At 38.8% G+C, this 25,340-nt stretch overlaps 2 protein-coding genes across 10 annotated transcripts in view; one reads left to right on the forward strand and one right to left on the reverse strand.

The window, feature by feature from the left end:
• The window catches only part of CCDC50 (coiled-coil domain containing 50), a 179,718-nt gene extending 158,291 nt beyond the window's left edge, over positions 1-21,427 (reverse strand). For 4 of the 7 annotated variants that reach the window (XR_007723317.1, XM_050779266.1, XM_050779270.1 and 1 more), the window contains exon 1: positions 21,334-21,427. Coding sequence is in view for 5 of the 7 variants with exons in the window: in XM_050779266.1 (XP_050635223.1) it covers positions 21,334-21,412 (79 nt within the window). In the remaining 2 variants the exon portion in view is untranslated. Of the gene's footprint in view, positions 1-20,519; positions 21,183-21,333 lie in introns of those variants that run through there. The other 3 variants (XR_007723318.1, XM_050779271.1, XM_050779268.1) reach the window with 1 other exon arrangement.
• UTS2B (urotensin 2B) overlaps positions 19,693-25,340 on the forward strand; it is a 61,772-nt gene continuing 56,124 nt past the window's right edge. For 2 of the 3 annotated variants that reach the window (XM_050779277.1, XM_050779275.1), the window contains exon 1: positions 19,693-19,861. The gene's annotated coding sequence lies outside the window, so the exon portion shown is untranslated. Of the gene's footprint in view, positions 19,862-21,311; positions 21,632-25,340 lie in introns of those variants that run through there. The other variant, XM_050779276.1, reaches the window with a different exon arrangement.

Raw genomic sequence — 25,340 nt, forward strand, 5'->3', positions numbered from 1 at the left:
TGAAGTTAAGCAAATAATCTAAATAGGTGTTCCATCTTCATTTATTTTGTCACTAGCCAAAGTAATCAACGGCAGGGCTACTTTTCTAATTAAGTCTCTAAATGCCCTGTTCTTTCCGATATGCCATGATACTCCACCTGTCTGGGAGATAGATGATCCTTCTAAACAGAGATCCATAATACAATTAAATCAGATTCACTGTCTTGTAGTTACTATCCTTAGTACAATAATCCCACTACTAAATTGTCCACAAAGTCCGCACAGAATTTCTGTAATTCCTTTCTGAAAGACGAAGATTTTCATTCTACACCTTATACAGATGACTAAAAACCAAGCAATATTTACCAATATTTCATCTGTTTAGAGATTCTTATGGTTATTGGTTTTGGTTTGTTTTTGGTTGCTTGATTGTTGTGAGAAGGAAACACAGAGAATGGGAGAGCCCTGCAAATGGGCAAGAAGCTTAGTCACCATTACTACACAGATGGTGGTGAGGGAGTCACTGTGTTCCATCTGCCCAAAGCACCCATCCACCTCTCTACCATCTAGAAAATTCACCATCAACCTACAAGACCCCATTCGAATGTCACCTATGTAGCTGACTCACAAACATGCAGCAGACTCGTCTATTATTTTCTTTCAGTACTTTCATAGCACGTAGTTTACAGGATAGTACTGTAGCACTAATTATACTATTAAAAAATTTTACTCATGTTTCCCCAGCATACATTCTAGATCCTGAAAAGCAAGAAAAATATTATGGATCATTTTATCTCCAACATTTAGCCCAGGGCCCAGGATAATGATTTTCAAATAAATGTTTGTGAAAAAGATAGATCCTTAGAACAATGATGGCTAGTGCACAGGACATAACATGAAATGTTGGATTTTTCCACCCACATCCATCCAGCATATTGACTCACCCACATCCTCCAGCTTATCTGAAACAAGGCTATGGAGCTACATGTCTATCAACACGACCTCAAACAACAGTAAATTCCTTCACCTGGAATTTCAGATTTATTATAATGAAAGGATATGTTGCCTAATAGAATCCTAGAATACCTAGAAAAGTGATATACTCAGGCACGTGGTCAATTCTTGGTTTCTTTGGGCCACAATTAAACAGATCACTCAACTTACAAAGAAATGATGGCTCTGAGATTTGTAGTAATATTCCCAAGATCACACAGTTAAATGAGTGGCACTGTTAAGATTAGAGCTCAGAATCAAGAAAAATGTGTGTACACATATGGATATATTTGTTCAGCTAAACAATGCAATGGGGTGCTTAGGATATATGTGGCATTTAAAGCAGAGAAAGTAGCATGTGCCAAGGTGCTAGCAGGAATTTGCACCATCTGGAGCTAGTCTCCTGAATTACTGGTTTCAGAAAACTGCCCCACGTCCTTAGAACTCCCCTGTAGTTGCAAACTGCCAAATCATCCCAAGAATTAAAAAGTGTTAATAAATTAAGTATAAAGTGAATAGAAAAAAAAAAAACAAACTCGAGGTTGATATCCAAAAAAGAAGAAGAAAGGAGAAAATCCTTCAGAAATTCTAGTAACAGAAAGACATTTTCGGGGTTAACTATCCTACAATAAACATTACAGCTAGAAAGCTGCCTTTTTCACAAAAAGTTTTACAAACACCAGAATAGTATAACTCAGGATCCTCTGCAAATTTCTTCCAAATATCTGACCTGCTAAAGTCACCTTCTTGGTTACAGTACCAAACTGTCAAGAGTATCAAGAATCTGTAATCCCAAGGAAACATTTCCAATAATAATGGTCCTAAATGGCAGACTAGGCTTCCTAGTTTCCTCAAATACTTCTAAATTTCAGTCACTGTTCATAAAAAGATGCCAATTATCACTTCATTAGATACATTATCAGAAAGGGTTTTAATAGTTGTCAAATTCAGTCTTATCTTGTCCAAGCAATCATCTGGACTCCTTTTAAATGTTTCAGCCACTGGAAACCCCCTTTACTTTAAAACACAGCCCATTTTTCTGATAACCAGAAGTAAAACTGTCTTCGAAAGGACAAAATCTGCCAACCTCTGGTGATTAGGTTCCTAGTTCCAGCCTCAAAGCACTCACATTCTCCAGAGTATATGTACGTGTTTTGTAGAAACAACTGATATTCTGACGTCTGTTGGATAACTATCCATGTAGCATATCATATGGGTTAATGCACAGGTTAAGTCCCAAATGTACTCTCCATGTTATAGGCTGAGTCTAGGGCTGATCTTATGCCTCCCTATAGTATACCCTGACTATAGCTGAAATACTTGACTATTCAATTTAAATTTAGAAGGTACTAGAAAGGATAATTAAAATTCTAACATTAACAATATACTATGGGATTACAATGTAGCTTATCTTCCTTTTTAAACACTTCTGTTTTTTCCAATTCGTCTTCCATGAAGGAGAACCTGATAATCCTCTTCAAACTATTTCATAATAAAGACAGATACATGTTTTTATTCTAATATAAGCATCTAAACAGTAAATATAAGAAATATTTACGAGGAAGAAAATTAGTAGTAGTAGCAATTTTATTGATTCATTTCATAATGCTCCTTTGAACGTTAACAAAAGTAAAGCCCACATGTGGTCCCAAATTTGTCAACAATATTCCTGAGCAGCAATGTAAGGAGAGAAATAGGAAAAGTTGTTCAGTTTTCATTATCAGAATGGAGAAATTATACCAGCTCTTCACTGCAAAGAAATGTTTTATTAGTATCAACTGTACAAGTAAATTCAGTTATCATGTAGCAACTTAAAATAGGGAGCACTAAATTATATAATAGCATCATCGATAGTTTTACAAGAGGGGTAGTAAGTATAAGTTTTAACTGTGTGCCAACAACACATGCACACTTCAATAAACACACTGCAAAGAATCATTTTGAAAAGTAAAACTACTGAGTGAATCCCAACATTTCATTCTCACGCAATTTATCAAAGTATGTTCCTGAGTTACATTTTTTCTAATCCCCTAAATTCAAAGTTAAATGAAACCCCAGTAACCCAAACCACTTGTTTGGCAAATAGATATGTTATAGCTAACCGCAGATATACCAGATTGCAGGCAAGTGGGTTTTGAAAATGCTGAGATGATATAAGTCCTCACATCAGAAGTACCACTTTAGTATCACAGACCATCTACATCATTATCAGCGACCACAGAGTAAATGGGTAACTTACTGGGAAAGAGAAAATGGCTGAGTCAGAATTTCCATCTGACAGGACAAATGATCTGGAGTGAGAGGAACAGTGAAAAAGCAGGGGAAAGGTAGCAAGGTAGAAATAGAGCAGTCTTTACTTATATTGGTTAAACTGTCGAACACACATAAAACTTTCCATATAAGGTTTATCTGATTCGGCTACCATAAATGATGTTTAAAATGCCCACAAACACGGACAACCTCACAAGATTCCTGTGTTAAAGGAATCAACTGTATGGACTGGTGCTTTGAATCCAAAACCTTTTTTTTTTTTTTTTGGTGGGAGTAACAAAACAGAAGCTACCCAAGAAAAGTTAAGACTCAGACCTTGTCTATTCTTAGAAGATGCTGACGCAGGTATTAACAGAAAGCACTCAAGTTAAGCTTCCTTTCTTCTCAAGAAACATCCCATAACCTCAAAATGAGCTCAATCAGGAGGTCATTTATTCTGAGTGCCCAACAAATTGATTCCTGGGCTCTGTCTTTCTATTCCCACCACGCAGTCACTAAGGTTCTCTTCAAAACCCCAAATGATGTACATTCCTCACAGTCTAATGCTCAAAGGAACATCTGTTAGAAATGGCATCCTGGTCGGGCATGGTGGCTCATGCCTGCAATCCCAGCACTTTGGGACTCCGAGGCGGGCAGATTGCCTGAGCTCCCAAGTTCAAGACCAGCCTGGACAACAGGTGAAACCTCGTCTTCACTAAAATACAAAAAATTAGCCAGGCATGGCAGCATGCACCTGTAGTCCCAGCTACTCAGGAGGCTGAGGCAGGAGAATTGCTTGAACCCGGGAGTCGGAGGTTGTAGTGAGACGAGATCGTGCCACTGCAATCCAGCCTGGGTGACAGAGCGAGACTCTGTCTCCAAAAACAAACAAACAGAAATGACATCCTTAAACTGAACCAAAATCAATATGTTCTACCAATCCAACATCATTCTATCCTTTAGTGTCACAAACAATTGTTTCACACTATATATGGTAGCCACTAATCATATGTAACTGTTACATTAATATAAATTTAATTTTTAAAGTTCAGCTCTCCTCAGTTTCACTAATCATATTCCTAGTGCTAAATAGCCATACGGGGCTGGTGGCTACTACTCTGGACAGTGCAGAATACAGAACGTTTCCATCATCACAGTTGTTCTGTTAGATAGCACTGCTCTAGACGATAATCACAACGTGACAGTACGACAGAACTAATTTAGACAACTGGACCACTCAGTGAACCTGAATTAGAGACTTCACAGCATTTAAAACCATTTTAACCTTCTGTATGTGCATGCGTGCACAAGCATGTGAGCTTGCAAACACAATGATGTTATAATTTGCTTTGCCATTTCAGACAACCAAGGGTCTTGAGTTTATTACTGGTCTTGTGTCAGCCACTGATTTATCTTCAAAGTGCTTGTATATTTACATTTTTCCTATGCTGCTTCTTCCTCAGGCCTAACGTAATAGTTTTGCTAACCTCAGTAGAGTGAAAGGTTAAGAGCTGTCCTACATTTATCTAGCAACCATCGTGCAGATACAGTCACAGACACAAAGTGAACCAATTCCTGATTAGAAAGTAAAGCGAACCAGGTATTCAACATAGTTAGAGGAGTTCAATTCTTGAAATACAACTGGTACTGAATAAACCCACCAAATCTCTAATACTTTACCGAACACTTACTGAAGTATCCTGGATTCCAATGAACAAATGTGAACATTTATGAATTTCGACTGGCCCTTAAAGTTAAACAAGTCACAACTGAAGAAACATTCTCCTAGATTTCTTGTCTCCCGTACCTTCTTTAAAAAACAACTGCATTTTACATGGTTGCTTTGCTTTAGAACAATACAGGAATATATGAACTTAGCAACTAAATAATTACTCTTAAAATCATAAAGATGAGTAAAAAGGAAGCACTTCTGCTATTTTTAAATTGTTCAGTTTACTTTTTAAATGGGTTTATAAAATTTCAAAATTAAACATAAAGAGATGACTTAAAATTATACTTAGAGAAAGATGAAACTGTTATACAGTAGCTTCTGCAGTACACTGCACAGAACACTGGCTCTTTGAGATACTCAGTGAATATTTATTGCACAAGGAAGCAGCATGGTGTAACCAAGAGAACTCCTACTTTGATTCCAATCCTAGCTCTGTCACTTACCAACTAAATAATCTTAAACAAACTAACATCACTTATGTTTATGCCCCTATAATATGAGAGAAATAATAACCATCCTAAGTACAGTCATCCCTGGGTATACATGAGAGGGACTGGTTCCAGAACCACAAAGATACCAAAATTGGTGCACACTCACGTCCCGCAGTTGGCCCTGCGGAACTCAGGTATATGAAAAGTACCTCAGTATATACAGGCCTTGCACCCCGCAAATACTGTATTTCTGATCTACACTTGATTGAAAAAAAATCCGTGTATAAAAGGACCCACACAGTTCAAACCCATATTGTTCAAAGGTCAACTGTACTTGAGCACTGCAGGAAATTTTAAAGCTACTTATCAATTATTCTCATGGAGGCAGTCAGATATTCTATGAAAAAAAACAGGCCACTGATAGCCATGAGGCATCCTCAAAAGGGTAAATACCATTATATAAGCAGTAGTAGACAATGTTTTCCAAAGCAATTTTTCACAAAGCATATCCAGATAGTAAGAATTCATTTTTTTTTCCCCATGTATTCCTGAAGAAACTCCAACCTTCTGTTGCTTCACTATTTGAATGGCACTTTTCCTGGCACTTACACAAGCCCTCAAATGGTTTGGCAGCCAGTACTCTGTTTGCCTTAGCCTAGAAAGAAAAGCCACCCATCTCCCTAAACCTCTGTAGGATAAACCCGGTCACGCCCATTAAAACCCAAAGATCACTTCCAGCCCAACTTAAGTACAAGTTTACACCAGGGGAAGAAAACCCATTCTGGCTTATTGGCTTCATATGACAAAAGAGCTTCCTTAAGGACCAGCTACTGCGAGTTCTATTTATCCTTTGAGTCACATATTTCCATTTTCCAATTCTCTTTTGCAACTAGATACTTTGGCTAGCACATTCTTATTAGAATTAGTAAATTCATTTCAACTTTAAACAAATGAGAGCAATATTCAAAATTCCCCAACAACTTTACTTTAGATAGAATCACGGGATAAACAGGCATGGTAAAATAATTTCTTAAAATCTTGCTCCCATAAAGCAAACCACAATGCTCACAATGCCATTGTGATAACCATCTGTCAGAACTCTACACACATTTCTAGAAATCTTGGATTATGAAAATCATAAGGTAGGAACAGAAAACAAACGTGTACGTCTTGAAATTTCTGCAATTCCACTGTTAGGACACCACATGCTCAGTAACTGGCCATGTTCACTGACTAGAAATGTGTTTGTCTAAAAGATACCTTGAGACCATGGGTACATTCCCAGAATCAAATCAGTTTTATACAATCTAGAGGGACACTTCCACCGAAGATCAGGAGCTATGTCTTCCTAATTTTAATAAAAGTAAGTTTATGTTAAAATAATATTTCTTCCCCTGGAAATACAGTCTATACAGAATAAGGTGACCTCACAGTAGACTTGAGGAAGCCAGCCAGTGTTTCAAAGTACATCCAGAAAATCCCCACACAGGTAACAGGGCGTTACACATAGATTTTAAGAAGTGATTCTGTCAACGACTTTGGCTCTCCAAGTAGTTTCACAAGAGTGGGGTAATTTTTTTTAAGAAATAAATTTATATTCCCCTTATGGGTACTTAAGTTACACGTGAACTCTTGATAGTTCTCTATTCCCAACAAAGGCTGAAAACAAGCTAGCACTCTGAGAATAGAAAAGCAAAACCTTTTGCTGCCAGTCATACTGAGAGACTCCAGTGAGGAGGATGCTAAGACTTCAATAATATACAAATAAACAGAATATACAGAGCAACAACCTGGATCTGTTTTGAATTTTGCTAAGTGTTTAAGAAGTACTTACGAGTATTTTGAGTCCGGATCAGGACTCAAATACTGCTTACTTACAGGCTAAAAGACCTTGGACAAGTATTTAATTTCTTTGAACCTCAGGTTCCTCATCTGTAAAATAAGGATCAATGTTGTGAGGACTAAATTAGATAAGGTTTGTGAAGGGCCAAAGAAAGCATCTGCTACTCACTAAGCAGCAGCTCAATAAATAGAGCCTATTATTGGCCTCATCAAAGTTAATAAATCCTTGTAATTAGTTATTTTCTATTAGGTATTAGTTCTAGTGAGGTCCCACTAAGTCACTGATTAACACAGATCTAGTCACTTGTTTAGTACAAAATCTGTGCTGGAATATGCAGTGAGTACTTGCTCTTAGGAATCTGCAGAAATGATCCCAGTGCAGGCTAAGGTGGGAGGATCACTTGAGGCCAGGAGTTCAAGATCAGCCTGGGCAACATAGTGAGACCCTAACTCTACAAAACAAACAAAAAGAAATTAATTATCCAGGAATGGTGGTATGGGCCTGAAGTCCTAGCTACTCAGAAGGCTGAGGCAGAAGGATCACTTGAGCCCAGGAGCTTCAGGCTACAGTGAGCTATGACTGCACCACTGTACACCACCCTGGACAACAGAGTGAAACCCTGTCTCTGGAAGAAAAAGAAATAGAATCTGAAGCAATGTTTCCTGGCAAGGAATAACAATATAATCAATAGCTTACTGCACGTCTAAAGCTCTTTCTAACCTCATATGTCCACCTGAGGGAGAACATGTTTCCTATACACATTGTCCACCTGAGTTACGCGGAAATCAGAATGTCTAAAATGTTTAATAAGCTCCGCCACTCCAAACTTTTTCAGCTGAATGTCCAAGATTAGAAAGTTGAATTCTATGTGAAAATTAATTATAGTTTACTGAAATAGAAGAATCATCAAATTATCACCATCAAGAAGGGTATGAAGGAAAACTGTTGAGTAGAAGTGTAGCCGGCCAAAATCTAACCAGCATATTAACATGCAGATTAAAACTTTTTGGCATAGCTAAATATAAATGTAGTTTCCTAATTCTGTATTTTGAGTTGCTGTAGTAAAAGCTTTCTGCTACATCTCCATGACACTTTAGCATCTTAAATGTAATATAGATTTACTTGCCCAATTTACAGAAATATAAGGACTTTATCATAGTATATAAGGCAAAAGTAAATTATAGTATAAAGAGCCCTCTTAATTCCAGATACCTGTCAGAGTTTTAGTCTTGGCTCTGTCAGTAGCTTATCAAGTGAATGAACTTTGACAAGTCACTTTCCAAATCAGAGCCTCATGTCCTGACCTGTGAGGAGACAGATTAAATTACCTCTTAAGAATCTATCCAACTTAAAAATAAGGTAGAATGAAATGTAGTTGATTTGGTGTTAGTGATAGACATTTGTCTCTTGGATACAAGTATTACACATCATGTAAAAATGTAATAATTAAAGCCTATTCATCTAGGGTAATTGCCATGCTAACTTTCACCTACACCAAATACTGCTTTCTTCATTGTTGTTGATTTCACTATTTCTAGCATCCAAGATAACAAATACCTGCTTCTATCCATCTGTATAGTATATTTAACCATAAATTTTAATCTTTTGTTCAATCTGGCGCCTTTTAAAAAGATGAGCTTTTCCTGTTTCAACTAACAGTTTTCACAGGGTCTTCACTATCAGAGTAAAAGGAGACCATGTTATCAGTCACTAACTGTCCAATGAATATAAATGTGGACTGTGACATTTACTAAAAGGTTTTCCTGGGGCCAGATGATCAGAGTACAGCCTGGGAAAGTCAACACTTTCCATATTCAGAAGGCTTCTTGAAGATCAGCAAATTTTTTATGTTCATCTGGAACGTGTTCTAAATGCCCTAGATTTCTCTACGATTGCTACTGAAATTGGCTTCAGTACAACCTACAGTTTGCTTGGTTAACACGTAATAACCTCTGCAGAGGACATGAAAGAAAATCAGGGGCAGCCTGTATCTGTGAACAGGAAGACGAGCTGTCCAAATCCTTTTCTGCTATAAAGGAATCACTTGCCTCACTTGTTTCATATGGAGTCAAAATTATTTAGATGGTTCAGAAAATTTTGTATCATAACTCCCTTGAAGCATACATTTGTTTTTCATAGCACTGCATATTTTTAACCAGTGTTAACTTCTAATACACCATATGAACCTGAAAGAGACCATTCTAAAATAAGTACAAATTGAACATATCATCCCCAAAGCAAAAAGGCTTCAGCTCATTCTTTTGCTCATGCTCTCTCCCCTTTTCAATATAAACCAAGACAAGTTTGCAATCTGTACATTCATTGTTTCCAACCCAAAACTTTCAGATTCTTCACAATTGTCTCCCCTTATATCAAGAATTTTAAAAACACACGCTATGTTCGACTTGTTTAAACTGTGTAAGAGTCTTCCCCCCTTTATCTAAAAATGAATCTAAAAGAGAAAATAGCACACATAAAAATTCTGATGGAGCCCAATACTATCTAAGAAACTAACTGAATACTCTAGTAAGAGCAACAAAATGACAATATCACTTTACTAGAACGTGTACAAAGATTACTAGGGTCTTACAGAACTAAAATTAATCCTTAAATAAGGAAGACTGTTGCCTCCAAAGGAGACTACTCTGACTTCAGGAGTTGTCCATCGCAACACCAATCAACTTCCTACAGAAATTTGAGAGCTGGACCAACTCACACAACAAAAAACAAAAGACTTGCTCCTTGTCCTGGCCTCCTATGCCAGGGAATTCATGCAAATGATCATAGCTCTTACTCTCATGTCATTAATTCGGTTACCTCGAATAGCGTGCTCACTGAGAACAAATTATCGGATATTTCCTAAGTTTTCTGGAATAGCTCCTATGTGTGAGGACCTTTAAGAAACACCGAGATCAGTCAGCGATCAGCTTCCTCTTGAGAGAAATAGCAGCCTGATACACAGCATGAAGACATGTTGCTTAAGGAAGTAAATACTTAAGGGAGGGCTGGAGAGATACACAGGAAAGAAGCAGGAGACTTTACAGAGAAACGGCATTTGAGCGAGGCCAGGGGTTGGAGGTAGGACAGAAGTAGGATATATGTGGACACTGAAGAAGGAAATTCTAGATAGACAGTTAATAGGGCTCACAGGATCAATGGTGTGGAAGATAGCAAAGTGGAATTATTTACAGGTCAACTTGAACAGCAACATCAAAAGAAAATGTATACTCCTGCATTTTACAAAATGTTTCCATATCCAGTTCTTCAGTTAATTCCCAAAGCACATTAAATAGTATCTCCAGTGAACAGATAACGAAACTGGAGCTCAGAGACACTGTCTTCTCCGAGTTCTTACAGCTAATAAGTAGGAAAGAAGAGATGTGAAACCAGGTCTTACAAATCCACGTTCAAAGTACTTCCCTTTACAAACAAGTTACTCAGTTGAACTTGAATTTTATACTCTCAGATAGATTTCAATATGCATACATTATTTAATGTATTGGTAAACTAAAGAAAATACTGCAAAATAATTCTGGGAGGAGCTCAATTACTGAAAAGATGCATAACAGAAATGCAGAGAGTAAAAAGGTGGCCTGTTACACTTCTATTTAAAACGTAAATGAATGCCAAGTAGGAGGAATCAGAAATGTGTCCATTTCTTACCTTCCTTCAATTGCACAAATAGGTTCAACATCTGTTCCCCACATTTTTGGGGAATACATAGAGGAACCTATAAATTGGGAACCAAAAAAAAAAGCTATCCAAATAGAATTCTGATAAACTCTGTGACTACTAAATACGAATAAATAAAATCCCGATGGTTTCAACTACATTCTATAGGGCAGATTATATGTTTCATTTAGTAATCAATTATGAAATAGAAAATAAATTAAGAACCTCAAGACAGTCTATGGGAGACAGGTACCCTTTGGGTTTTAAGAGCCAATTAAAACTTTATATTTGCATAGTCAGAAAGTTCTGTAACAGTGACTTTGCTCAGTCATCATATCCAACTTCCTGTGGTATTTCAGCAAAGTCCCCTTCACTTGGGTGGTCACCAAAATACACCTATTCTGTTGAAATTATTAGACTCATCCCTCTTTACTCACAAATTATCTAGGTTTGGCTTGTAAATTATTTGGTGACCCTGCCTTTAAGTTCCAATAGTCAATCTACTTTGGGGAGTTTGGGTGCCACGGAAACCAAATTCCTGGAATTCAGGGGTTAGCACAGTAAAACTCCCTAACCATTGTCTCCACTTACAGTCTGTCCCCTTTAACATACACACATAGGCAAAATGATCTTTCAAAGATTCGCTCTATGGAGCTTCAATGGGGAAACTATAAAAAGAAGGAACGATTTGTGGATACACCAAAGACCAATGTGAAATAATGAGGTCTGACCAGAGAATGCTGGGAAAAGAACAGAAGCAAACATGTCAACTTAGAATCCAGCAATCACTGACAGAATTGAAAGTATTTTCTAGGAAAAGCCAGAAAGCGATCTATAAATGTAGTCATTGAGCATGAATAGCCCTTTCCCAAACAGCTACTGGTCCAGATATTAAGGCAAACTCAAGATGTACAGATGGGAAGAACGTGGAACATTAAGTGAGCCTCTATCTTTCTCTTTCTTTTATGTCAGGAATTCCATCTAGACAAAAAGAGTCTTTCACAGTATTTGTCAACTCTTATATGCTATATTTACACAGACCTTCATAACATAAAAAGAAAAATCTAATATTTTCAAAGTATTTGGTGGGAAGATGCTACTCAAAAATTAGTGAATATAATACTTAAAGTCAATCATGGACTTCTCCATAGTCAATAAACAAAACAGAATTTGTTGCTGATGGGGAAGCAGTGAAGAGGGAAAGATATCCTTATAAGTCAGTCACAGTTTTACTGTATGCAGTTAAAACTCCTGAAGTTAATGGAAAATGACTAAGCCTTTATGACTCATTGGAAAAACAAAAGCCAAAAAAGTCCAGGGGAGACTCCCCTGGTATTTGGTCACCGAGGAGCTGTATCAGGACTGGAAATGCTCATCAGGCAAGACGAAAAATCTGGTGATATATCAGCCTAGGTACCTCTGATACAAGTCTCTAAAAAGATGAAATGATACTTCATTCACACAAATATCTGTAATAAGTTTTATATAGGGCCAATAATGTAAGCTAAAAAAATAAAATAAAATAAGCAAACATTTTAAGGTGGTTGAATCTGTTGAATACTCATGAACTTCTGAAAGCCCCACACACCCTTACTCAGAGCTGGCATACGGCATAATCTTATTTTACATAAGATTTCTACCTACATTTGATTTTGAAAGTCCCTAGAAATTTACCGGGAGTGTAATTTTTTTCTTCTTAGAAAAAGAGGCTGGATGCAGTGGCTCATGCTTGTAATCCCAGCACTTCGGGAGGCCGAGATGGGTGGATCATGAGGTCAGGGGTTTGAGACCAGCCTGGCCAACACAGTGAAACCCTGTCTCTACTAAAAATACAAAACTTAGCTGGGCGTAGTGGCAGGCGCCTGTAATCCCAGCTACTTGGGAGGCTGAGGCAGGAGAATCGCTAGAACCTGGGAGGCGGAGGTTGCTGTGAGCAGAGATCACGCCACTGCCCTTCAGCCTGGGCGACAGAGCTAGACACCATCTCAAAAAAAAAAGAGAGAGAAAGAAAAATGATTTAAGTCTGTACTTTTTGAAGTCACTTCAAAAATTAAATAGGCTGTCATAAGCATTCAATCAACAATAATTCCCAAGGGCATCATTATATTAAAGCAAAGTTATGATAAACAGTGTTTATACCGATAAATGAACTGTCCAAAAAAGGTTAAATAAGAAAGTTTTTTGAAAGTTTCATTGAAAATGGCTCCAAAACAAATCTTTTTTTTTTTCCTGTCTAGTACCAGGTCGCAAAAAATTTAAGCTTTGCCAATCATGTGGTCTCTGCTACAACTACTCATCTCTGCCTCTATAGTATGTAAGTAGACTGACTTACAGACACTGAAATTTGAATTTCATATAATTTTCACATCACAAAACATTTTTTTGAATCATTAAAAAATATAAAAGCCATCCTGAACTACCTCGCTATATAAAACAAGTGGCAGCAGTTTGTAGGTCCCTGCAACAAATTCCAACTACGAGAGAGGATTACTGCTCATTCTTTATCAGATAAATGAGCTGTCACTGCAAAAAATTAGGAGAAGATCCCTGTATTGAGGTGGCCACAGTATATTCATTCTGTATTTTCCAAATGCCAGTGCATAAGTCTGAGTACATAGTCTGTGTATAAAAACTACAGATTCCTGAAACGATCTCTAAGAGATTTAGCTAATATCAACTAGGGCTAGGAAGGTGTTTACATCCCCCGTATCATTCTGATATTGAATTAAGGTTTTTAAAACCACGGACATGGGCAAACTGTATATCTAATAAGAACTGTATCCAGAATATGTAAAGAACATCCAAATTCAATAATAAGAAAACAGTCTATTTTAAAATGAGCTAAAATTTGAAACAAACACTTCAACAAATAATATAAGAAAGCAAATCAGCACAACAAAAAAGGTACAACATCATGAGTCATTAGGGAAATACAAATTAAAGCCACAATAAGATATAACACACCTGTTAAAATGGTTAAAATTTAAAAAATTAAGTGGGCCCTGAAAATATCAAATGCCAGCAAGGATGCAGAACAACTGGAGCTCACATAGCTTGCTGGTGGGAATGCAAAATGGTACAGCCATTTTGAAAAACAGTTTGACAATTTTAACATGCACTCGCCATATAACCCGGAAAGTCCATTCAAGGGAAACAAAAACTTATGTTCAAATACACACGCACACAGATACAAAAAAAAATTTGTACACAAATGTTGAGAGTGACTTTACTGACACCCACCAAAACTGAAAACAACTCAAATGTTCTTCAATGAGTGAATGGATAAACAGTATGTTTGCGGAGACTCAAAAAACTACTTACTATATGATCTTATTTATATAACATTTTTGACAAGGCAAACAAGGGCAGAAAACACATCAGTGGCCGGTGGGGGCATGAAACAGGGGTTGAGAAGTTTCGGGGTTAGGAGCTGTTCTGTATCTTGATTGTTGTGGTGGTTCCAAGACTACACATTTGTCAAAACTCAGAACTACACACTAAAAAAGAAGGAATTTTTACTGTATGTAAATGATTCACTGAACTTGACTAAAACGACAAAGAAAAAGCAAAGAACCACTGATAAATAAACAAGACTGGTAATACACTGGTTCTGGTTTATTAGAAAGTCTTCACTGTTTTGTTTTTTTTTTCCTTTTTCTCAATGTAGGCTAACAACTATTATACGCATACACACTTAATGTATGTGTGTATGCTTTTTTAACGAAATAACAAAAGGAAATAATGATTGTTTTCTGCTTAACAGTCCTTTTAAAAGTAACATCTGAGAACACTTGTGCTGGTTTTTAAATTCAAACACCTGGAACATTCTAGAAACAAACATCTAAGTAATCCCCAAAGTCTTTCTAAATATAAAAACTAATTATCCTTCGTGGGTCTTATCTAAGATCTAGGTTATCCTGGTTTTACATTTTTGAAGCACAGGACCCCTTTAAATGAGTCACCAGTTAAAAACATTAATCCAATGGCACTTCCAGTGGCTATCTCTGAAAGTGCAAATATAGTTGTTTTAATGTTTGTTTTCTCCTCTATGGGTCAAAGCGATTCGTTTCTAAATATGCTTCTGTACTTGGAGAACCGGGATTTCAAGCAGCATTTGCTTAGGTTTGGTGGTCTCCATAACTGTTTTCTTTATGAATGGTAGAGTATCACATGCTTTTTGTCACTGAGGAAAAATTCACTTATCTCAACAAAAACTGTTATGTCCCTAACAAGGGCTGAGGAAAGACCATGGCCAACGACTTTATTTCTCCAATACGTTTAATTTTAGAGTTTCTACCTTTAAATATTAGCCTCTTTAGAATGAACATACCAGAGAAGACATGCATTTTTGCAAGATTTTTCAGGTAGAAAAAACAGTGAGGCAAAAGTGTGACTTCCTATAGTTCACTCAGTAATTCATTTGCTGAATCAAAAATAAAAGCTGTAAAAAATTTTAATTAAACCTGTGTTAACTCAGCATCCATATGATACATTACCCTTAAAATAACTATCCTCAGAAAAAGTCTTATTATTTTCACTCTACTATCTTAAACATATGGCATATCACATAAATGAAACACATCAGAAATGAATCTTATGCATCTACAGAGTAATTTAAAAGAAAGAAGGGGAAGAGAGGGAAGGAGGAAAAGGAAAAGAGAAGGTAGGTAAAAAGAAAAGGAGGGAAGAATAAGCTGTGTAAGTAACTACTCACAGTTCTAAACTTTTCTAATTCTAGGCCCCAACGTGCCAATTCCTATCTACTCATCCTCGGTGGTCTAATACAGCTCACTTGCCCGCCCTGACCCTCAGATTTTCATCTGGAAAACAAGGAAGTTGGCCTAGAACAGTGTTTTTTAAGGCTTTCTACTCTGAAATCTCTTTTTAAAGTACCAATTAACTATGGTTTCCCACGTGTGAGCTGTCCGTTAAGTACCTGTTAGTTTAAAAATATATGTATTTTACAAATTAACCGTTACATCCATTTGAAAATTCCCTTGGTCATTCAAAAATATTGCAAGTCTACATATGGCAATGAACTATTTTCTTCCCTTTTGTGAAAGCCATTTTTGGTGCACATATGAATTCAGAAAGTTCTCTCAACAACTCCATGCATTCCATACCCCAGCAAAGATCATGTTCATGTGCCACGGAAAATGTTTTTTATTGTGGAAATACCCTCAACACAACGCGCGGCACACAGCAGATATGCAAATCATGTAAGATTCCTTCCTGCTCCCAAACTGAGCGATACTGCTTTGCACTTAGAACAAAAAATTAAACCTCTTACTCAAGTAAAAATCAAAAACAAAAACCAGCATTTAGAAAATTTTACTAAAATTCTATTCTTAATGATTATCTCCAAAGTCAGAAGAGAAAGCAACAAATTACTTCCCTTAATTTTTCTATGTAATACATATCTATGCTGAATGAATTTTACTTATAAGACATACCCATAAAAAATTAGAAAAAATATCCAAGTTTTTATAAATTTCATGCTGGTATAAATGATAAGTGATACACATGGTTTAAAAGGTATTATCTCTGCCTTTTAAAAGCTTATACTCTGAAAAAGAATACAAAATAATTATGCCAGAGATAAGATTCCTAAACCAACAGAGAATAATAATGTATTCATCAATTCACTCATTCATTTATTCACACATGCAAATATTTACTGAATAGTTGCTGACTACATAAAAGACCTTCATCCAAATGAGGGTAAAGCAAGATAACTAAGACACAAAACTCCTAGCTCAAAGAAACCCAGCCAGGGTCTCATTAAAAAGCAACAACCAAAACAAAAACTGTTACGGAATTTTGAAAAACAGGGAAAGTGAGTTTGCCCTGTAGCCAGATATACGTACATCTCATGGACACTGCCATCTGTTTAGATGCCTAGTGTGCATGTAATAAGCTTTAAATTTCTTAGACTACTGGGTTAACTGACTGTACCAGACATAGTCTTATGTCTTTCCCCCTTGAAGTTCTGGATGTATGCCATTAACTTAATTTACCATATTTTGCCACTGGAGTGTGCTGAACCTAAAATAAATGAGTGCTTTTTAGGTAGGTCTCCTTTTACAGACATTTCTAAAAATGTATTAAATTGTACCTTTCGCTAAAGAAAAAGGATTTGCTCCCAGAATAGCTAGCTACCTGTACTTCAAGAAGTAAGTCGCTCCTAGGTAAACTGATTTCAGATGTTAAGCAGACACATGCACACCAATACACACAGTGTTCACCAACTTTGAGCCAGCAGAACTTTCCACCTAAAGAATATAAGAATAGAACATAAAAAACGAGATTGAGAGAACTGCTGTAAGGAAAGAAAAATAAAGATTAACACTTGGAGAAAATAGGAGAGGCTGAAAGCATGCACTGCATGGCTAAAAGTGGTAAAGCTCTAATGCTTAAGAAATTGGAAAGAAGTTGATGAAATGCCAAAATGTCTAGAAAGGCTTCGATCAACACCTTGGTTAGAGAGGGCTAAATGGCAAAATTATGGCAAGTGGACAATTCATTTACCCATACAGGAACTTGGAGAGCAAAAGTAAAGTAGGGAGTCTTGATTACTGGTTCAGAAAAGAAAAATTCAAAGAAGCAACCAAAAGTGACCCCCCCCCAAAAATATAAGTTTGTCAAGTGATTAAAAGTGTTCATTTTTAGAAAAATATATTTTCAACTCTGAACTCTAAACTAAGAAACTTTCAGAATATTATTGAAACATGACTGTTCCTTTCCCTAACATTCGCAAATTGCATTTTGCATTTCAGTTATAGATCTACTGAAGTTTAAAATGGCTGGAAATTATTTCAAATCTAGAACCTCAAATGTTTCAGAAGAAATACAGTATTATTCCTGAATATTGGCAACAGTGTTTTCCATTACAAAAAGTATATAGATGTTCCAAACATACTTTTAACTAGAAAAAAAAGGATGTGCTGACACTTAGTTGACTTGATTCTTTTCACCTACATATGAACTCAACCATTTCCCTTTGTCTCCCAGTTTAAGAGATTTAACAAGGTATAAATACTACCATAGATGTGCGTGTGTATTTTCAAAAAGTCTGTCCAAATGATGAGTATTTTTGACTTCCTTAAAAACTAAGTAAGCAAGCATTAGATTTCAACCTAGGAAAGATTTTTAAATATCCCCTTACCCTAATGTCAGCTGCTACCCACGACCTCTATTGAAATGTTCACAACAAAAGGTCACAGGGTGCTCCATCCCCTCCTAAACAGCAATGGAAAGGGGCACACATTCACTATACTATTTTATTCGTAATCTCTATTGAAATATACCCCACGATACCAACTTGAATATAAATTGTAATTGTATATAAATCTACCAAAAGTTTAAATTAAGGAGTAAACAGATACAGGAATTTTTTTGAATGGGCTTCAAATATCTACATCAGAATATTAAACTAATTACTACTACTAACACTTCTCAAATACAGTTGGAGTTTCAGTATTACCACAGTCTCAATGTTTGCGCATGTTTTACCCTATCAGGGGCACCAGCTTCATTCTCTTTAATTAGGATAAAGACACTGTTAGGGAGTAACTGGGCCATAATTAAGAGTCATATTAAAGAAGGATACACTTTATTTGACTTGAACACTTCTCAGATCAAAAACTTCACCACCATTAATAGGACATTCCTAGGATAATACATCATTTCCTTTGATGATCTTGGAACCAGAAAAGTCAGATATTTACAAAGACAGTGATCTCATCAATTCCTGACCATCTTCAAAAGTAAGAAATATTTAATTCTAACTTAATGAAAGAGCCACACTAAATTTCCTTACCAATTTACCAGATTACATAAAAGAGATCGCCAAACACCGTATTACGCAAAATGAAAGCTAATTTAAATGTATTAGACTCTAGAGTGTGGAAATGGGAAAATCTTGCATTTTTAGATGGAAGGTATTTGTGGAACTCCTTGAGAAACAATACGTTAAAATAAATCATTCGTGTCTTGGTAAGAAATCAGAAGACCTAAGAGTAATACAAATGTATATAAACAGTTTTATGTTTTTTCCAGGTCACTCAAATTAATAGGGGATTGGATAAAATCATAGCACTATATGATTAATACTATTCATACCAGGTTTTGTTTGAACTCCAATTTTCATTCTACTCATCATGCACTACACACTGCACAAGGATCACTCTTTCTCTAGAGACAAACCCAACACAAACGCACACAAAAAAACCCCTTATATCCAAAAGCAAAGGATAACCAGACAATCTCTAAGATAAGAACTCTCAAAGTATTGATCTGCCTTTCCTATCACTCAGGCTCCTCAGTCTTGACAGCAGAGTGAAAACTGTTTTCCACAGGTGAAAGCCCTAACTCTTCATCAAAGCCACACCCGGGACAGAAAGGTAGAAAAGTGTTAACGCTAAAATCTCACGCCTAAGCTTTAACATCCTTCTGGAACAACAAGACCGAACTAGGCCCATTAGAAATTCTACATCAAATCAGTGACCACTAGTCACTAGTCTCCTAGTGCTTGAAACTCTGGGAAAGCCATCAAGCAGTCCCTAATTTTCTTGAGATTTCTGGGCTGGCCTGAGCACACACAAGACCAACTGAGTCAAATTAAGCTGGCAATAAAACAAGCAGTTCCAAGAAAGCAAATATTATTTTCAATTCCACATCTCCACGTCACCTCAGGCTACAGTATTCAGTCGAAACAAATGACATTCCCAACAAAAGCCGACTTTGCAAGCCCTTGGAACGTAGCGGTCTGCAGTAGCACTCTGGAACGTCTATGCTTCCTAGGATCAAAGAATAAACAAAGATAACTCAAGGCACAAGGCGATCCAGCACCTGAGATCTCAGTTTAAAAAAAAAAAAAAAAAAAAAAGCTAGGTCCTGAGGCAGCTGGTGGAAAAACAGAGAAGGGAAGTCAAAAGGCTACTTGCTGTCAGCTGAAACCAGGTCAGTACCGATCAATCTCAACTTTCCCGGACATTGGTATAAAAAGCAATGGCAAAATCATCAGTCCCCTGCTCCCCCGTGTTTTTTGTTTTGTTTGTAAGAAAATGCTTATAGTGGCTTCCCGACCGCGCAGAACACAGCCAAGACTAAACTTTTAAACCTTGAGGAAGGTGGGAAAGTCAGTGAGCCAGCCAGACGCTGGCCTAGGAAAAGTAGGGAGAGAAGGAGGGAAAGAGTCATGTTTCAAAACAAAGGCTCCACACGGAACCGAACGTCAACCCCTCCCCACTTCCCAGCCTTCAAGCCAGCCAGGCTGGGCCTCGATTTTTAAGAAGCGTGGTAAGTCAGATTTACCCAGGTCTTCAGCGTTCACCGAGGCTTTGCCATGCACGAGAACACGGGCACAGCCACTTGCTGGGGGTGGTGCTAGTCCCCCTCAACCACCCCCTGGAGGAAAAAACAGGCTCGGAACGTCGGTGACTCGCCGAAGGTCCCACACTAGAACCTGAATTCAATTCCCTTCACGTCCAGGCAAGGCCAACGCAGGACGGGCGCCGGGCGAGGGCCGCGGGAGCCGCAATGGCAACGCCCCTGACCTGAGAGAACCTCGGGCTGCGAGAAGGGAGGGTCCCGCGCGCCCTCCCTCCGCGGCCCTTACCTTCCTTGACTCCAGGTAGCTTGGACTGGTCGATGCTGACTTCAGCCATATTGGGCCGGGGTCCCGGTTGCCCCTTTAACGCGGGCTTCCAGGCCACCGCCGGCGCCGAGCGGGGCCCCGGAGCGCAGCAGCAGCGCCGGACGCGGCGCAAAGTCCGGCCGGCAGGGCTCGCAGGCCGGAGAAGGGAGCGGGTCGGGCGGGCAGGGGCTGGTGACCAAAGCAGCGGGAGACGGTCCCCGACGCACCAGGCTGGCGGCCCAGCTGCCCCGCCGCCACCACGCTGCCCCGCCGCGACCACCTGCTCCGCGTCCCCGGCCCCAATCGGTGCCAAATACCCGGAGCCCGGAAATGGGCCGGGGCCGTCCAGTACGGAGGGAGAGAGGAGACAGAAAGGCGGGCGGGCGGGCCGGGTGGGGGAGGGGGAGCTGCAGGTCTGTAACCGCAATTGCGAGTGGCTGGCGAGCGAAGATCAGCGCCCGCTGCCGCCTCTCTGTTGTCTCCTTTGTGCTCAGTGACGCGCCTGAGGCTGGGGCCCCGCTGTGCTCCCGCCCCCGGGCCCTGCCTCCCTCCCACGGGAGGGTCGCGTCTTTAGGTGGGGGCTTTGTATCCTAAAGACCTCAACAAAAAGGCCACACGGGTCACCCAAAACACAATCGTTCCCGGGAGCGGGGGAGTCAGCGTTCTGTGGTCTGGATCTGGGACTGAGATTAACACAGGATGTTTACTGCATGCCTGCCTCTGTCTCACACTCTCTTGGCGCCCGAAATTAGAAGAGAGATGATAGATGGCCATAAAAACCCCGAATACAACGTACAGAATAAAGAGCAGCTGATTAAATTCCCGGCCAGTGTGGAGTAGAGTGTGTACACAATCAGCGGGGAGAACTGAGTCATTCATTCATCAAAATCGCATGAATGTGTCTACCAAGTGTGATGTTAGGTACTGCGGGTGGTAACGAGGCGTCAGACTTATCTCTGTTACAGCGCTGCACACACTGGACTGTAATTGTGACATTTCTCTCTCTCCGAAATAGACAGCCTCTCCTGTTTCATCTCCTGGCAACAGAATGCACCCTCCTTGTGGGAAACTGCCTCTTTCCCCCCTCCTCAGAGGTGAGCTTCTCTCCCAAACGTGTGCCATGTCTGAACCTCGACACTACCACACCACTCTTCGCCCTTCCTCCATCGACGTGGGTCCATCAAAGGGTGGCTGGATGACCAAGACAGGTCAAACAGAATACTTTCCTGGGCACATAAAGAGATATGTATTCTATTTCTTGTGGAAAAGTCTGCCTCTAGGAGATGATGAAGCCAAACTGAAGACAGAAGCAAAGAGAAGAGAAAGGGAGATGAGGAGGGCAGGTTCTGATGTTACCACAGTAGCAACGCAGGATATCCCCAGAGCAGCTGGCATTTCCGCAGCTCCTGGATTCTGGGATCGACAGCCAGCAAACTCTCAACTTATCCTCAGTTTTGCTTAAGCTAGTAATGGTTGATTTTCTGTCACTCACAGCTCAGAGTCCCAATATGAGAGGCCACATAGGGGAGGTTTTATTTGAACTTGACATTGAAAAGTAGGTGGATTTTAAGCTAGCAAAAATTTAGAAGACTTTCAAGGCCAGAGGGTAGCAAAGTATAGCCCACAGACCAAATCTACCCCACTGAATTTGAATGACTCTTTTTTTTTTTTTTAATTGAATGACTCTTTTTTATATGTTCAAATAATTACATTTTAAATCACTACATAAATAGAACATAATATTTTCAACCTTGCCTCTTAAACCTCAAATTCTAAAATATGCTTTACAGAAAACGTTTACCCACCCCAGTGCTGGGCAGAGATAACACTCAGCAAGTTAAATGTGGGAATAAGAAGGAAGTGGTAATAGAAAGGTAGATTTATAGGGATTTTTTAATTGTCCTGCAATCTAGTGATTTTTTTTAAACTTCCTGTGGTCTAGAGATTATTTATAATAGCAGTATTTGCTGTTTCCCTCCCCAAATCTGTTGTTTCTACTTCTCTACCAAGCCGTGCCCTTGGAAGCCTATAGATAAATCACTAGGCCCCCTTGACCTGTGGCTTCCTGTTGTGATTGACTAATGGGAAGCACTGGCAGAAAATCAAAAGAAGGAAGGAGAGAAATGTCAGGGTATGCTTCATTCCTTTAACCCAAAATTTTGGCCACAGTCCTGTCCCTCTATGACTACAAGGCCTGTCTAGAGGCCTCTTTTCCATGGCTTCAGCTCTCATGGGTCAATAATAATACAATTTCTTTCCAGTGCCCCTTCAGGCCTAGAGTGTAATGGCTTCCCCCAGTTCCTTTTGGCTCACTGCAACTTCTGCCTCCCAGGTTCAAGTGATTCTCGTGCCTCAGCCTCCCAAGTAGCTGGGAATACAGGTGTGCACCACAACGCCTGGCTAATTTTTTGTGTTTTTAGTAGAGACAGGGTTTTGGCATGTTGGCCAGGCTGGTCTGGAGCTCCTGGCCTCAAGTGATCTGCCCACCTCGGCCTCCCAAAATGCTGGGATTACAGGCATACGCCACGGCACCCGGCCTCCCCTAGTTCTCTTAACCCAGCTAATACCTCTGTAAATAGTCTCTTCATTACATTCTTTTCAGTAAAATCACTTTCAGTGCACCTCCTGTTTCCTACCTAAACTGTGACTGTTACAGTAAGATATGCCAAAAGTAAGATATGCTTAAAAATATGATACGCTTACAATAAGATATGCATTAAAATATCCACATTACTGGTCTAGATTTAAAAAAAATGGAAACATATATAATAGCCACAACTATTGTTTAGAGAATCAGCTGCTTTCACCAGAAAAAGTAGTGAAAACCAGGAGTCCTTTTCAGGTAGTAGAGCAGATGACCTGGAAATCCACCGCATGGTTGGGCTTTCCTCCTCCTACTCCACACCTGTTCCGTATAGGCCCCCAGGCTGAGCAAACAATTAGAGCTCAGCATTACAGAGTAGGCAACTTCTAGCAAAGCACTGACAGTCACACGGGGAAGAGCTAGTATCTTTTGAGTATTTATAGGGAATGAACATATGGTGAATTTCTGTAACAAGTTTACATCTTTCGGTGTCCTGAAATGTCCATTTTGCAATAAAAAAGAAAGCATAAGGATTCTCAGGAAGGATACAGACCCCTAATTTGGGGCAGATCCCAAACAAGTGATTCAGCATCAAAGCACAACTTGAATGCCATAGTGAGAAATAAGGATTTTATTTATAAGGCAATGTGGAGGCATCGATTGATTTTTTTTCTAGGTGGATAGTTACATGATACACTTTCTACTTTTATAAATTGAATTTGGTAACAATAGAATACTTGGATTGGAGTAGGGAAACATTGGTCATAAGAAATGAAAACTCCAGTTTGAAAACTATCAAATTCCACAAAGGCAACCCCTAGTTAGAGCTACTAGAAGGTAAGCTCTGTGAGGACAGGGATTTATCTGTTTCATTCCCTAATATCCGTGTATCTAGAATAGTGCTTGGCACATAATAGACACTCAATAAATATTTGTTGCATAAATAAATATAGTTATCCAATTTCATTATCAGTAAGAATCACAAATTAAAAGTAAGTTAAGAAACAATATAGGCAAAAGAATAAATTACACTGGACCTTGGCAAAACAGGAAAGGGGACCCACAGAACTATACTTCTGGAAGGAATTGTCCATGTCCTTGGCCCCCACTGCTTCCTAGCTCATCAGCATAATACATCTAAGAGAGCAGTTCCAAAAATGAGGATGTAATTAGAACTGTTATTCACTTTCACCAAGAAGACTGTATTAATTTTCTAAGGTTGCCATAACAAAATACCACAGACTGAATGGTTTAACTAACAGAAATTATTAAGTATGTTTTCCCAGTTCTGAAGGCTAGAAGTCTAAGATCAAGGTGTCAGAACATTTGGTTTCTTCTGAAATCACTATTTTTAGTTTGCAGATTGGATTAGGGCCAACCCAAATGTCTTCCTTAAAGACCCTGTCTGCAGTGTGGTCCCTCTGAAGTACTGGAGGCTAGGGTTTCAACATGTGAATCTTAGGGAGACATAATTCAGCTCATAATAGAGACTATTAGGACAATAATCCAACCATCCTGTTTAGGCCTCTTTACTCCAGGCCTTGAGGCATTTTTGTCTGGACTCTCATATAACATTTCCCCAGTTGCTCAAGTCCCCTCACTCTGCCCTATGGAATTCATAATCAGTTACTCACAAAATTCCTCATATCTCCTTTGTAACTATTCCCTTTCCCTTCTTTTCCTACTGGAACTCAGGTGTCACCTGGGGACATTGCTCTTCCAGGAGTCCTCTAAATTGGAGGCTGTTCCTTCTTACGTACCCTAGACCCCACTGGACCTGGAGGTGCCATGGTTGTCTTTATCTTATTGCCTTTTTTAGAACATACGTCTTTCCTATTATTAAATATTTTCAACTTCTTTAAAGCTCATATCATCAAATTCTCTCACCTACTACATATCCTTATGGCAATTTTCTGTACACTTCTGGGTAACTTCTTATTCCTTACAGATGAGACCTTTTTTTCTCACTGTCTGTCATCACAGAACACTTGATAATTTCAGTGTATACATAAACATACAGAGTCATTCCTTCTGGTAACCTGATCTCTCTTTCCTTGACTTCCTTATTTTTAGCTTTTTTTTTTTTTTCTGAGACGGAGTCTCACTGTGTCACTCAGGTTGGAGTGCAGTGGTGCAGTCTCAGCTCACTGCAACCTCCACTTCCCAGGTTCAAGCAATTCTCATGCCTCAGCCTGCCAAGTAGCTGGGATTACAAGAGT

Source organism: Macaca thibetana, chromosome 2 (genome assembly GCF_024542745.1).
Source record: "Macaca thibetana thibetana isolate TM-01 chromosome 2, ASM2454274v1, whole genome shotgun sequence".
Lineage (NCBI taxonomy): Eukaryota > Metazoa > Chordata > Mammalia > Primates > Cercopithecidae > Macaca > Macaca thibetana.